Raw genomic sequence first — 15310 nt, forward strand, 5'->3', positions numbered from 1 at the left:
CACAGCGGACGGACTAACACCTCAGGAGGGTGATCACTGCTGTCGCTAGCAGCATGCACAGGTAGGCACGCCGCGCTTCTGCAGCTTCACATCCAACACACTTTACCCTTCAAAGACATTCAACAGCAAACACACAGGGAACAGAAAAAAAACAGAAGAGAGACAGTAGAGAGTTAGAGAGATATAGATATAGATATATATATAGAGAGAGGGAGAGAGATATATATATAGATATATATATAGAGAGAGGGAGAGAGATAGAGAGATAAATAGATAGAGCAATAGAGAGATAGATATATACATAGAGAGAGATAGAGAGATAGAAACAGACAGATAGTGAGAGAGATGGAGAGATAGAGAGAAATAGAGATAGAGAAAAGAAGAGAAGAAAGGGAAGAGCAGGATCGGTCCCTGCAGAAGAGAGGAGAGGGAGAAGGGTATGAGGAGGAGGGGGACTCACAGTATCTCCAGATCACGGAGGGCTCGGAAGGCTCCATCTTCGATGCAGCTTATGTGGTTGCTGTCCAGTTGCCTGCGGAGGGATGAGAGACAGGAGTCAGCGGAAGGTCTGTCTGCAGACGTGGGGGTTTAGGGTACTGGGGGGGGCTGCAGGAGGAGGAGTGCCAGTGGCTGGGTATGGTGAGGGAGGTGGCTGGGAGGGGCTGAAGGTAGGTAGCTACTGGCTAGCCAGTGGGCGTACAGCACAAACTCAGATCTCAGCCCTCACCTCTGCCTCACCGCAACCTGCCAGGGAAGGAAAGGACCAGCTGGCTAAAGTGGCCTGTCTGGCTGCAGCCTATCACCTCACTCTCAACACTGCCCCGTCTCAACACTGCCCCGTGAGTGGAGGAGAGAAATAGAGAGCACGGGGGGGGGGCAGAAGGAGAGTGAACAGAGGCTGGCTATAGCCCACCCTGTCTGTCAGCTCTCTATTAATTACATTGCATCCCTCCTCCTTCTCTTCTCCCCCCTCCTCTTCTCCCCCCTCCTCTTCTTCTCCCCCTCTCCCTCTCCCTCTCCCTTTCTCTTTTTGTCAGAAAGGGAGTAATTTCATTACATTAGAGCAGCCAATCCATTACGAGCTTTTACCGACTCTGTCACTGAAACAATTTCATTAAAGGAGAGGGTTCGTAAATCAGCCCGGGTCACGATGCTGGACTCCCAGACGCTCAGAGCACTTCTTCCTCTTCTTTCTTTTCCTTTTACTTTAATTTGCAAGTCCCCCCCCCCCCATACAACCCCCCTTCTCTCCACCCCTCCCCTCTCTCCTCTCTCTGCCCAACAAATAGGAGATGGATGGAAGACAAGGCAATACAAAGGGTAGACATCTAGAACGCTCTCCAGCTCCTTTATCCGGGCTCCAAAAGCTTCTGTGACATTTAACCTGTTACAGATACTGTCTGCATCTTCTGCTCTGGGATATAAACAAGACCATATCTCCTCTTCTCTAATATCATATACCCATCTCCTCCTCTTTCCCTATCTCTCTATCCTAATCCCTGATATTTTACTTTGCTTTCGAGCTTTGTTTTCTTCTTATTTCCCTTGGTTCTCATCTAGTAAAGCAGCTGTTTCCTGACTGGTCGTTATCTCTTAGCAGAGGAGACCAGCCGTTTGGAAAGCGTCAACAAGAGAGGAAATGAAATAATCTAGGACATTATTTCATTACAATTTGGTATGAGACATTTACAATGAAAACAACCATCTGTGTAGAATGGAAACAAGCAAAGTTATGGCATTATATATGTAGATAGGATAATGACATATTGGAGCCATGCTTAATCTAATTTCATGATACATGTTGTCTTTATTTGAAATGATTTGCTAACTGGTGAAGCCTGACAAATCTTAGGGAGGAGTGATACTGTGATCAAAGCAAGGTCGTACCTCTAGTTTCCATTTTAGGAAACATCTTGAATCCAATGTATAACTGGAAGGATGCTATGTGTGTGTGTACAGTATATGTGTGTGTGTACAGTATGTGTGTGTGTAATGGGTGTTGGTGGTGGGGAATGACAGTCCCAAAATGAATTTCCTTCCATCTAATTACGTTGGCCTTTAATCATCCCAGTCATAAGCAGTATTGTCAGTTGCAAGCAAGTTTGATGCCTCTACCTTGAGGAACATGAAAAGAAGAGAGAGAAAGGGGAGAGAGAAAGTAGAGAGAGAAAGAGAGATTAGAGAGAGTAGTGAGAGTAGGAGAGTAGAGAGCATAGAGAGATAGAGCGAGAGAGAGGAGAGGAGAGAGCTGAGCTGCACTTCCTAAACTCCTGCCAAATGTGTATGACCATATTAGAGACAAATATTTCCCTCAGATTACACAGACCGACAAAGAATTCCAAAACAAATCCAATTTTGATCAACTCCCATATCTATTGGGTGAAATAGCACAGTGTGCCATCACAGCAGCAAGATTTGTGACCTGTTGACACAAGATAAAGGCAACCAGTGAAGAACAAACACCATTGTAAATACAACCCATATTTATGTTTATAAATTTTCCCTTTTGTACTTTAACTATTTGCACATCATCATAAATTGTGTGGTCCGAGCCCTGAATGCTGATTGGCTGAAAGCCATGGTATATCAGACTATATACCACGTTTATGACAAAACATTTATTTGTACTCTTCTAATGATGTTGTTAACCAGTTTATAATACCAATAAGACACCTTGAGGGTTTTTGGTATCATGGCTAAGGGCTGTATCCAGGCATTCCGCGTTGCGTCGTGCAGAAGAGCCCTTAGCTGTGGTATATATATTTTTTTATTTTATTTTAATTTTACTAGGCAAGTCAGTTAAGAACAAATCCTTATTTTCAATGATGGCCTAGGAACAGTGGGTTAACTGCCTGTTCAGGGGCAGAACAACAGATTTGTACCTTGTCAGCTCGGGGATTTGAACTTGCAACCTTTCGGTTACTAGTCCAACGCTCTAACCACTAGGCTACCCTGCCGCCCCATTGGCCATATACCACACCATTTCGTGCCTTATTGCTTAATTATAACACAGTACATCGCCATAATATGACATTTGAAATGTGTCTATTCCTTTAAAACTTGTGATTGTAATGTTTACTGTTAATTTTGTATATGATTATTTCATTTTGGTTTATTATCTATTTCACTTGCTTTGGCAATGTAAACATATGTTTCCCATGCCAATAAAACCCTTTGAATTGAAATGTAATTGAGTGGGTTGCAAGGATTCGATTACATTTCAAAACGCCTAGCTAGCTATAACTAGCCAAGTGCAAACCAGTTGTAACATATAATGTATCCAGCTGTAATCAACTAATGGATACTGTAACGGCTGATTTATTCCTCATCCTCTGAAAAGGTGTAGCAAGGATTGGACCAAGATGTGGCGTGGTAAGTGTCCATGTTTTAATAAGAAAAACTCTACATGAACACAAAATACAAAAACAATAAATGTGAACAAACCGAAACAGTCCCGTGTGGGCAAAAACACTGACACAGGAATCACCCACAAACAAACAGTGAAACCCAGGCAACCTAAGTATGATTCTCAATCAGAGACAACTAACGACACCTGCCTCTGATTGAGAACCATACTAGGCCGAAACATAGAAATCCACAAAATCATAGAAAAACAAACATAGACGGCCCACCCCAACTCACGCCCTGACCATACTAAATAACGACAAAACAAAGGAAATAAAGGTCAGAATGTGACAGATACATATATAAGCCCCAAGCTCAGCAACCGTGCAATCAAATATGCAGAAGGAATTGCCAGTCAAACAGGGAAGAAAAATAGAAAGAGCACCCAGAGACCCTAAGAGAAGAATTTATGTAATAAAAAGATAAATAAATCAAGGTGGATCTCTTCTTTTTCATCAAACATCCAAATGGTTGGCATGCAGCCCTGCGCAAGGCAAACAAAAAAATCTTAAAATGTCTGGAAGCAAGACCATGAGACAATTGCATGTGGACACATCCCCAAAATGTAATATTAATATATATAATAACTGAACAGTAATGATCCAAGGCTCTGAGGCCAGTCTAGAGCTGTTTGAGGAAGAGTTCGACATGATAAAACCTCTAGTGAATGATGAAGTAAAAACTGACATGTCTCTACCAACAACTCCCAAAACCTGGGCTTCCAAACAGGAGGCCCACAGTAGATCACTCCCTCCCCTGTAGCTGGAGCAGCTGTGTGCACACCAAAAACACCATTGGTAAAACTAATCCAGATTAGCCTCTCCTTTCTTGAAGTGGAGATGACAGAATTCAGGGAGAACAAACAGCAAGTACGTGACACTGTCCAGACACTGAAGGAAGAGTTGAGGCATTTCCAGGAAGAGAGTCGTGCTTCATTAGAACAGTTAAGACACAAGTTAAGACACAATACTGACCAAATGCCACAGTCCAATGATGTCCTCCAAGAGGATCTGTGTGAAGTAAAGGTGGAGCTGCAGCCAAGAGACGGTTTGGACTGTCCACAAGAACCTGGCCTACATCCAGGAGGCTAAACGCCTTAATGAGCCCGGGACTCATTCAGGACTCCTGTCGACGTTCAGCTACCCCTGGTGGAACGTCGGGAGCCATTTATGGAGGGGGGTCCTGTCACAGGTCAGGTTTTCTCCCTTGAGTGTACTACCTGAGATTGCCACTCGACAGCACCCATGGGTTACTTCTAGTATCCAGGTAACCCTGATTGGGCTTATTGGGATCACCTGCTGGATGACCTTAAGTAAATATTCTGGATTTACCCTTACCTCTGCCTGCTGTGTTTCTCTGCGCCTGGGTCCGAGTTCGTACCAGCATTAATGTCACACAGAGGGGGTGGTGTGTGTCACGTTGTTAACAACAGCTGGTGCACGATTTCTAATATTAAGGAAGTCACATGGTTCTGCTTGCCTGAGTTAGAATACCTCATGATAAGCTGTAGACCATACTATTTACCAAGAGAGTTTTCATCTGTATTTTTTTTTACCAAGTCTAATTACCACCACAAACCGATGCTGGCACTAAGACGGCACTCAACGAGCTGTACAGGGCCATAACCAAACAAGAAAATGCTCATCCAGAGGCGGTGCTCCTAGTGGGCAGTGATTTTAATACAGGGAAACTGAAATTAGTTTTACCCAATTTGTTACTTACAAGCAAAAACTCAAACAGGAAGCACCAGTGATGCGCTCAATATGTAAGGGAATTCCCCCCTGAAATGGACAAAAATGAATGGGAAACCATTGGCATAGTACAAACCATGTACACGATGGACAATACCACCCAAATCGGCGTTGATTCATGCAAAATGTTTTGCAAATGCCATATGGCAATTGCCAGTTGTAACATTTCAAAAATCCAACAGGTGGCGTGTGCACTCCACCGTGGTTTTTCATATAGGGAATGGACCCCAAGTCAACATCCAAAAGCCAAATTTTGAAAAAATGAATTTTTTGTCAAAAACTCATCACCCCTTAAAAAAGTGCTTTCTGGACCGTTTTTCGAAATTCTTTCGCTTTTTTTGTCAATTACACATGTGTAAGAACTGTATGAATATACTTTTGTCCAATTTTATTATCATATTTTTTTTAACTTGTGCATTAGGCATATGTTTTCTCCATTTGCAATATGATTTCATAGGAAGTCAAAAGTCAAAAGTCAAAAATTTCAAAATTTCATAAAAAACTTCACACACCCCTAAAAAAGTGCTTTCTGGACCGTTTTTCGAAATTCTTTCGAATTTTGTGTCAATTACACACGTATAAGAACTGTATCAACATACTTTAGTCATATTTTGTTATCATAATTTTTTTTTTTTTTTTTTTACTTGTGCATTAGGCATATGTTTTCTCCATTTGGAATATGATTTCATAGGACTTCAAAAGTCAAAAATTGCAAAATTTCATATAAAACTTCACACACCCCTAAAAAAGTGCTTTCTGGACCGTTTTTCGAAATTCTTTAGAATTTTACGTCAATTACACACATATAAGAACCGTATTAACATACTTTAGTCATATTTTATTATCATATTTTTATTTTTATTTTTTTACTTGTGCATAAGGCATATGTTTTGTGGGGGCCAAATGTCATAAGAAATTTGACATGCTCAAGAATCCTGCAGAAATGCAAAATTGACTGGCCTGATGAACTCGGGATGGCCGGGCAGTGATTGTTGTTCCTTTCCATCACTCGTGGTGTTGATTTCATCATGTCCATTTGTTTATGTTTTCTCACTTTTGCAAAGTCACTGTGCATTTGCAATATGGTTAACTGGGCATTCACCATCACAAATTTGTCATGCTATAAAATTTGTGCAAGAATGCAAAATTGACTGGCCCGATGAACTCGGGATGGCTGAGCAGTGATTCTGGTACCTCTCCATCTCTCGTTAGGGTTGATTTCAGAATGTCCATTTGTTGATGTTTTCTCACTCTTGCAAAGTCACTGTGCATTTGCAATATAGGTTAACTGGGCATTCACCATCACGAATTTGTCATGCTATTAAAATCGTGCAGGAATGCCAAATTGACTGGCCCGATGAACTCGGGATGGCTGGGCAGTGATTCTGGTACCTCTCCATCGCTCGTTAGGGTTGATTTCAGAATGTCACTTTTGGTGATGGCACCTCACTGTTAAAACATATTGCAAATGTTTTCTCACTTTTGCAAAGTCACTGTGCATTTGCAATATGGTTAACTGGGCATTCACCATCACAAATTTGTCATGCTATATAAATCATGGAGGAATGCCAAATTGACTGGCCCGATGACCTCGGGATGGCTGGGCAGTGATTCTGGTACCTCTCCATCGCTCGTTAGGGTTGATTTCAGAATGTCACTTTTGGTGATGGTACCTCACCGCTTAAACATATTGCAAATGGACAAGAGTCACTTGCAAGTCACCGTCCATCAGTCAATTTGATATCATTCTGACACCAAACTGATACAAACTGACACCAAACCCACTTTTCCCAACTCGTTTAGGAGCCAAGTATCACATACTTCAGAGCTGGCCCAAAATTCACAACGCCTTCGGTTCAAACCATAAAAAACATAAAACACGTAGTTACGTTCTAGCTGCGGGTCCATTTCTTGTGTTATGTGTAGGCCTAGCTGAGGCGACCCCGAATCCCAAGTTTCGGCTCGATAGGTCATTTGGTGTCCGAGTAAAACCCTAATTGGTGATGAAAATCCACTTTTTTCAATTACTTGCTACGGGATCCTTGAATGATCTATCGGACAGAAACGTTGGGTTCTGTCTCTATGGGCCGAGACGGTCACAATGCACCTAGTCTTGTGACTCTGGGACATTTCTAAATGTCGCCATTTTCGTAAAATGAATTGAAGTCATTGCAAATGTACGAGGCTGTTTCTCGGTCGGAGAACCTTCTAGAGGGACGTAACTCACCACGCACTATCGACCTGAGGTCTAGAACAGGATTCTAAAGTTTCGGAACTCTAGGTCTGACGGTTCTTTAACCTGTTGATGCTCTGGGGGCGCTATTTCATTTTTGGATTAAAAAATGTTCCCGTTTTAAACAAGATATTTTGTCACAAAAAGATGCTCGACTATGCATATAATTGATAGCTTTCGAAAGAAAACACTCTGACGTGTCCAGAACTACCAAGATATTTTCTGTGCGTGCCCTAGAACGTGAGCTTCAGGCAAAACCAAGATGAGACGGCATCCAGGAAATGAGCAGGATTTTTGAGGCTCTGTTTTCCATTGTCTCCTTATATGGCTGTGAATGCGAGAGGAATGAGCCTGCCCTTTCTGTCGTTTCCCCAAGGTGTCTGCAGCATTGTGACATATTTGTAGGCAGATCATTGGAAGATTGACCATAAGAGACCACATTTACCAGGTGTCCGCCCGGTGTCCTGCGCCAAAATTGGTGCGCAAAAGGCAGCTGCCAGTATTTTTCCATGGGATACAGAGAGGAAAGCAAGCTTCCACGAACTGCATATCAATGAAGAGATATGTGAAAAAACACCTTGAGGATTGATTCCAAACAACGTTTGCCATGTTTCGGTCGATATTATGTAGTTAATCCGGAAAAAGTTTTACGTTGTAGGTGACTGAATTTTCGGGTCGTTTCGGTAGCCAGACACAATGTAGAAAACGGAACGATTTCTCCTACACACAGACGCTTTCAGGAAAAACTGCGCATTTGGTATGTAACTGAGAGTCTCCTCATTGAAAACATCAGAAGCTCTTCAAAGGTAAATGATTTTATTTATTTGGTTATCTGGTTTTTGTGAAAATGTTGCGTGCTAAATGCTACTCAAAATGCTATGCTAGCTTTGCATACTCTTACACAAATTAGTCAATTTCTATGGTTCAAAAGCATATTTTGAAAATCTGAGATGACAGTGTTGTTAAGAAAAGGCTAAGCTTGAGAGCAGACGCATTATTTTAATTTTATTTGCGATTTTCAGAAATCGTTAACGTTGCGTTATGCTAATGAGCCTGAGGCTTTAGTCACGATCCCGGATCCGGGATGGGGAGTTCCAAGAGGTTAAAAGTTCCAACAAGGTTAACTAATGCAGGGAGTGTATGTCTCTACGCACCCCCATGTGTCCCTCCATCCAAGCTGTGTGTGTGTGTGATTTAGTTTTCCTTTGAAATTTTATGGGAAAAATGACTGATTTACAGTTCATGGGGGTTGCCTAATCACATATGTGAAGTTTTGGAAAGATCTGATTTTTTTAACCCCTCGAAAGACCCCATGAGACACCAATTATGACACTTCCGGTTGGCACAGGAAGCTATAACTCAACACACATCCTCATTGGGGTATTCTATTACAGAATCCTGAGTTATAAGTCTTTACCATAAAAACTGACTGATTTACACAGGGTTGAATGCACTATGTCTATCAAACTGCAGGCAGGTTATGGGTATACACTTTTAGGGCGATTTTAACCACTTCCGGTTGGTCCCGGAAGCTTAGAATCGACACAGGTAGACCTTATAGTGGCTTGATGGACTGGTACCGAAGACAGGTTTATAAGGCATTCATAACCCATATAGGCTCCAGGTTGAATTTAGGGGAGCAGGCAATGTATTCCAATGGGGAGAGAAGTCAATGCAAACTGTTTTTATGTAAACACCTTCTTTTAACTGTGAAGGGTTAATGCCACACGGTCAAGGTTAGGCTTGCACAGATCGGGAGGACCTTAGGAACAGTCCTGTGTTTGAATTGTCCTTCTAAACCTAACGGTTCTGCCGCTGTCACCCAAAATCAAATGACATTGTGGTGCAGGCTTCATTTTGGGCCTACTTTTCTCATGGTCGCTGCGCTCAGCTATGGTCAAGCGGGGCGTCTCGTTGAACTCGGCACAGTCTGGAAACTATGGTGATGCCATTTTTTGTGTTGATTTCAGAATGCCATTTTGGTGATGGTCCCTCTCCGCTTAAACATATTGCAAATTAACAAAAGTCAACTAGCAAGTCAGTGTCCATCAGTCAATTAGATGTCATTCTGACACCAAACTGATATCAATTGACACCAAACCCACTTTTTCCAACTCATTTAGAGGCCAACTATCACATATGTCAGAGCAGGCCATAATTCACAGCGCCTTTAGTTTAAAACATAATAAAAACGTAAAACACATAGTTACGTTCTAGCTACGGGTCCAGTTCGGACATTATGTGTAGTCCTATGTGAGGCGACCCCGAATCCCGAGTTTCGGCTCGATAGGTCCTTCGGTGCCCGAGTAAAACCCTAATTGGTGCTGAAAATCCACTCTTTTTCCATAACTTGCTACGGGGTCCTTGAATGAGCTATCTGACAGAAACGTTGGGGTCCGTCTCTATGGGCCGAGCCGGTTTCAACGCACCTAGTCTTGTGTCTCTGAGACCTTTCTAAATGTCGCCATTTTCGTAATGGTCAAAATGAATTGAAGTCATTGCAAATGTACGAGGCTGTTTCTCGGTCCGAGAACCTTCTAGAGCCACCTAACTCACCACGCACTATCGACCTGAGGTCTAGAACAGGTTTCTAAAGTTTCGGAACTCTAGGTCTGACAGTTCTTTTTTAGCTCGAACAAAGCTAACTATTGGGGTCTCTACGCACCCCAATACGTCCCTCCTTCCAAGTTGTGTATCTGTGTGATTTAGTTTTCCTTTTAATTTTTATGGGAAAAATGACTGATTTACAGTTCATGGGGGTTGCCTAATCACACATATGAAGTTTTGGACAAATCTGATTTTTTTAACCCTTCCAAACAGCACCTGAGACACCAATTATGGCACTTCCGGTTGGCACAGGAAGCTATAAGTACACACATAGACACTTACAGAATCCTGAGTTTTAAGTCTTTAAGTTGAGAATTGACTGATCTACACAGGGTTGAATGCAGAGTCATTTTCACCTTTGCTGGTGATGTACATCCAAATACCTTTTGGGTGAATTTAACCACTTCCGGTTGCTCCAGGAAGCTTAGACTCGACACAGGTAGACCTCATAGTGGTCTGATGGACTGTCATACAAGACAGGTTCATAAGGCATTCATAACCCACATAGGCTTCAGGTTGAATTTAGAGGTGAAGGCAATGTATTCCTATGGGGAGAGAAGTCAATGCAAACTGTTTGATGTAAACACCTTCTTTTAACTGTGAAGGGTTAATGCCACACGGTCAAGCTTAGGCTTGAACAGTCCTGTGTTTGAATTGTCCTTCTAAACCTAACGGTTCCGCCGCTGTCACCCAAAATCAAATGACGTTCTGGTGCAGGCTTCATATTGGGCCTACTTTTCTCATGGTCGCTGCGCTTAGACCGAGCGAGCTACGGTCAAGCGGGATATCTCGTTGAACTCGGCATGGCCTTGGGATTATGTTTATGCCATTGCCTGCTCTCTGTGTCTTTAAACACCGCGCTTTGTCACTCCATCCTTGCTGTGTGTGTGTGTGAGAGCTTTTCTTTGACATCTGTTGGGAGAAATGACTGATTTTACAGTTCAGGAGGGTTGCCTAATCACACATATGAAGTTTTGAAAAGATCTGACCTTTTTAACCCTTGGATACAGCCACTATGACACCATTTAAGGCACTTCCCGTTGGCACAGGAAGCTATAAATGAACTAATATCCTCATTGGGGTATGCCTTTACAGAATCCTGAGTTTTAAGTCTTTACGTTAAGAACTGAGTTATTTACGGAGGGTTTAGTGAGTGTGTGTTATTTCAGAAAATCATAGAAAATCACAGAAATGTCGCAGAGCTCCGCAGCACACTTTAAAAATATTCGTATGAACACCCTGCAACTGGATCTGTAACTGTTGAAAAAAACACCTATATTTGAACATCACAAATCTGTCATTGTACGATTTCTCTTAAATGACGATAGATAAATGGCTGATTTTTTTGTTATTGACACCGGAGGCTCCTTGACTTTGACGTGAAGTGAAAAAATTATTTCTCTAATTTCATTTTGGACCTTTAATCCCAGAAAAATGGCCATAACTCAAAAACCGTTGAGGCCTAGACGCCATCTTGTTCGGGGCCAACTGCCCATTATGCCAAACCTATGCTCACCAAGTTTCGGCTTCGAAATATTTTCAGTTTTCGAGATAAGGCCCGTCGTGATACGTGATATTTTGTCAAATTACAGTATGATTGCTTATGCCCTCTTGTGGGATTTTCCGGGATAGCGGAAAAATGACCAAAATTGATTATTTTATAAAACGAAAACCGAATGTCCGACAAAGTTCATTTGATGACTTCCCGGTAGGTCTGGCCCTGCCGCTCGGCCCGACGCCGTCCCCGAATTTTAAAAATGTTTTCGGACGTCTAGTAAGGGACGGTACATTTGCAATATGGACTTTTTCACTAACCATACAGAAAATGTTGAAATGTTCCCTTAAGGTATGGAAGTGGTCCGATGAAGCGGATGCTAAGTTGCAGGACTGTTTCGCTAGGACAGACTGGAATATGTTCCGGGATTCATCCGATGGCATTGAAGAGTCTACCACATCAGTCACTGGCTTCATTAATAAGTGCATCGACAACGTTGTCCCCACAGTGACAATAAGGATACATCCCAACTAGAAGCCATTGATTACAGGCAACATCTACATTGAGCTAAAGGCTAGAACTGCCACTTTCAACGAGCAGGTCATTAAATGTGGACATTAATAAGAAATCCTGCTATACCCTCTGACGAATCATCAAACAGAAAATGCATCAATACAGGACAAAGCTCGAATCCTACTACACCAGCTCTGACGTTCATTGGATGAGGCAGGGCTTGCAAGTTATCAAGGATTAAAAAGGGAAACCAAAGTCCAGAGCTGCCATGTGACTCGAGGGTACCAGACGAGCTAAATGCATTGCTCGCTTCGAGGCAAGCAACACTGAACATTGCGTGAGAGCACCTGCTGTTCCGGACAACAGTGTGATCATGCTCTCCATTGCCGATGTGAGACTTTTAAACAGGTTAGGAATGGGACAAAATTCCCCCAATTCCAAATGGACAATGACCCCAAGCTCACTTCCAAAGGACAACAAAGTCAAGGTATTGGAGTGGCCATCACAAAGCTCTGACCTCAATCCTATAGAAAATTTGTGGGCAGAACTGAAAAAGCGTGTGCGAGCAAGGAGGCCTACAATCCTGACTCATTTACACCAGCTCTGTCAGGATGAAATGGCCAAAATTCACCCAATTTATTGTGGGAAGCTTGTGGAAGGCTACCCGAAACGTTTGACACAAGTTAAACAATTTAAAGGCAATGCTACCAAATACTAATTGAGTGTATGTAAACTTCTGACCCACTGGGAATGTGATGAAAGAAATAAAAGGTGAAATAAATAATTTTCTCTACTATTATTCTGACATTTCACATTCTTAAAATAAAGTGGTGATCCTAACTGACCTCAGACAGGGAATTTTTAATTGGATTAAATGTCAGGGATTGTGAAAAACTGAGTTTACATGTATTTGGCTAAGGTGTATGTAAACTTCCGACATCAACTGTATGACAGTTAATGAAGTCACTGAAACTCTTTACAAGGAGTTGCAGTCAGTTTTGGAATTGGTGGCCAGTAATAAATTGGTTCTGAACATTTCTAAAAGCAAGAGCATTGTATTTGTTAAAAATCATTCCTTAAGCTCTTGACCTCAGCTGAATCTGATAATGAATGGTGTGTCTGTTGATCAAGACTAAATTAGTTGGTGTTACCTTGGAATGTAAACTGTTATGGTTTTATAAGAAACATTCATGTGTTAAATTCCAAATGGTTTGCATAGTGAACAAAATTCAGACCCAAATCCAGAACAAATTGAAGCGTACAGTATTATATAGAACAATTATTGCATGGAACTCCTTCAGTTGCTCAATAGAACAGCAAACCTGGTTTAAAAACCCCCCAGATAAAACAACACCTCACGGCACAACGCCTCTCCCCTGTTTGACCAAAATATTTTGTTTGTATTTATTGATATGTACAGTAGGCTATGTGTGTGACAGATTTTAAATAACAGTAGTTTAAACCTTGAGCAGTTATTGTCTATTAATGTTCTGTATTATGTAATGTTTCATGTTCTCTGTACACCCCAGAAAGAGTAACTGCGGCTTTCACAACGGCTAATGGGGAACCGAATAAAATACCACATAATGAATTCACTTCAGTTGACGGATTTCCTTATATGAACTGTAACTCAGTAAAATCTTTGAAATTGTTGCATGTTGCTTTTATGTTTTATTTCAATATATATACAGTTACAGTCAAAAGTTTGGACACATCTACTCATTTCAAGGTCTTTCTTTATTTTGACTATTTTCTACCTTGTAATATAGTAAGTGGAGACATCAAAACCATGAAATAACACATGGAATCATGCATTAACCAAAAAAACACATTCTTCAAAGTAGCCACCCTTTGCCTTGATGACAGCTTTGCACACTCTTGGCATTCTCTCAACCAGATTCATGAGGTAGTCACCTGGAATACGTTTCAATTAACATGTGTGCCTTGTTAAAAGTTAATTTGTGGAATTTGTTTCCTTCTTAATGCGTTTGAGCCAATCAGTAGTGTTGTGACAACGTAGGGGTGGTATACAGAAGATAGCCCTATTTGGTAAAAGACCAAGTCCATATTACGGCAAGAACAGCTCAAATAAGCAAAGAGAAATGACAGTCCATCATTACTTTAAGACATGAAGATCAGTCATTCTGGAAAATAATACATTTTAGAATAAGGCTGTTACATAACAAAATGTGGAAGCAGTCAAGGGGTCTGAAATCTTTCCGAATACACTGTATATGAAAGGAGATCATTAACTGTTAGTTCTTAGAATATCCAGGGCTTGTATTCCTCTACCTCAGATATGAAGACCAGAAACTAGATTTTCTTATCAACATCAAAGGTTAAGACATAATAATACTTCTAGAAATATGGAGCCATGGTGATAAAACTCGACACAATCCTGAGTGACAATGTTTTATATATACTGTAGGTATGGTGTATGCTTCTCCCTCAGATTCATCTTACTAGGATCTTACTATGATGGCGCCGGAGAGAATGGCTGCTGTTTTACGGTCTCCTAATCAATTGTGCTATTGTGTGTGTTTTTTGTTTGTTATTTGGAACTTATTTTTGTACATAATGTTTCTGACACCATCTCTTATGACCAAAAAGAGCTTCTAGAAATCATTTTTTTCTTTAATAAGTTAGACAAGAGGGATTTACTTGAGACAACCGACAAGGCCCTCATCCTCGTCATTCGCAGGAGAAAGACAAGGACACATTGAGGAAGAAGTTCAAGGTGCCTTGTAAGGATCCGGCGGCCAGTGGGTAATTTGCCTTTACCATCGATCCTATTGGCCAACGTTCAATCATTGAAAAATAAAATAGACAAACTACAAGCACGTATATCCTACCAATGGGACATTAACAACTGTAATATCTTATGTTTCACAGAGTCGTGGCTGAATGACGACATGAATAACATACAGCTGGTGGGTTATACACTGTATCGGCAGGAGAGAACAGTAGCCTCTGGTAAGACAAGGTGAGGCGGTCTATGCATATTTGTAAACAACAGCTGGTGCACGACATCTAAGGAAGTCTCAAGGTTTTGCTCGACTGAAGTAGAGTATCTCATGATAAGCTGTAGATCACACAATTTACCAAGAGCGTTTTCATCTATATTCTTCGTAGCTGTCTATTTACCTCCACAAACCGATGCTGGACCACACTCAATGAGCTGTATACGGCCATAAGCAAACAGGAAAATGCTCATCCAGAGGAGGCGCCCCTAGTGGCTGGGGACTTTTTCCCATAGGGCGACACACAATTGGCCCAATGTCGTTTGGCCGGTGTAGGCTGTCATTG

General features: G+C 41.5%; 1 protein-coding gene across 1 annotated transcript in view; it reads right to left on the minus strand.

The window, feature by feature from the left end:
* The window catches only part of LOC135545699 (slit homolog 3 protein-like), a 450244-nt gene that overhangs the window by 204673 nt on the left and 230261 nt on the right, over nucleotides 1–15310 (minus strand). The window contains exon 8 of the mRNA XM_064973499.1: nucleotides 461–532. Within this exon, the coding sequence (XP_064829571.1) occupies nucleotides 461–532 (72 nt within the window). The remainder of the gene's footprint in view (nucleotides 1–460; nucleotides 533–15310) is intronic.

The sequence above is a fragment of the Oncorhynchus masou genome, chromosome 9, assembly GCF_036934945.1.
Source record: "Oncorhynchus masou masou isolate Uvic2021 chromosome 9, UVic_Omas_1.1, whole genome shotgun sequence".
Lineage (NCBI taxonomy): Eukaryota > Metazoa > Chordata > Actinopteri > Salmoniformes > Salmonidae > Oncorhynchus > Oncorhynchus masou.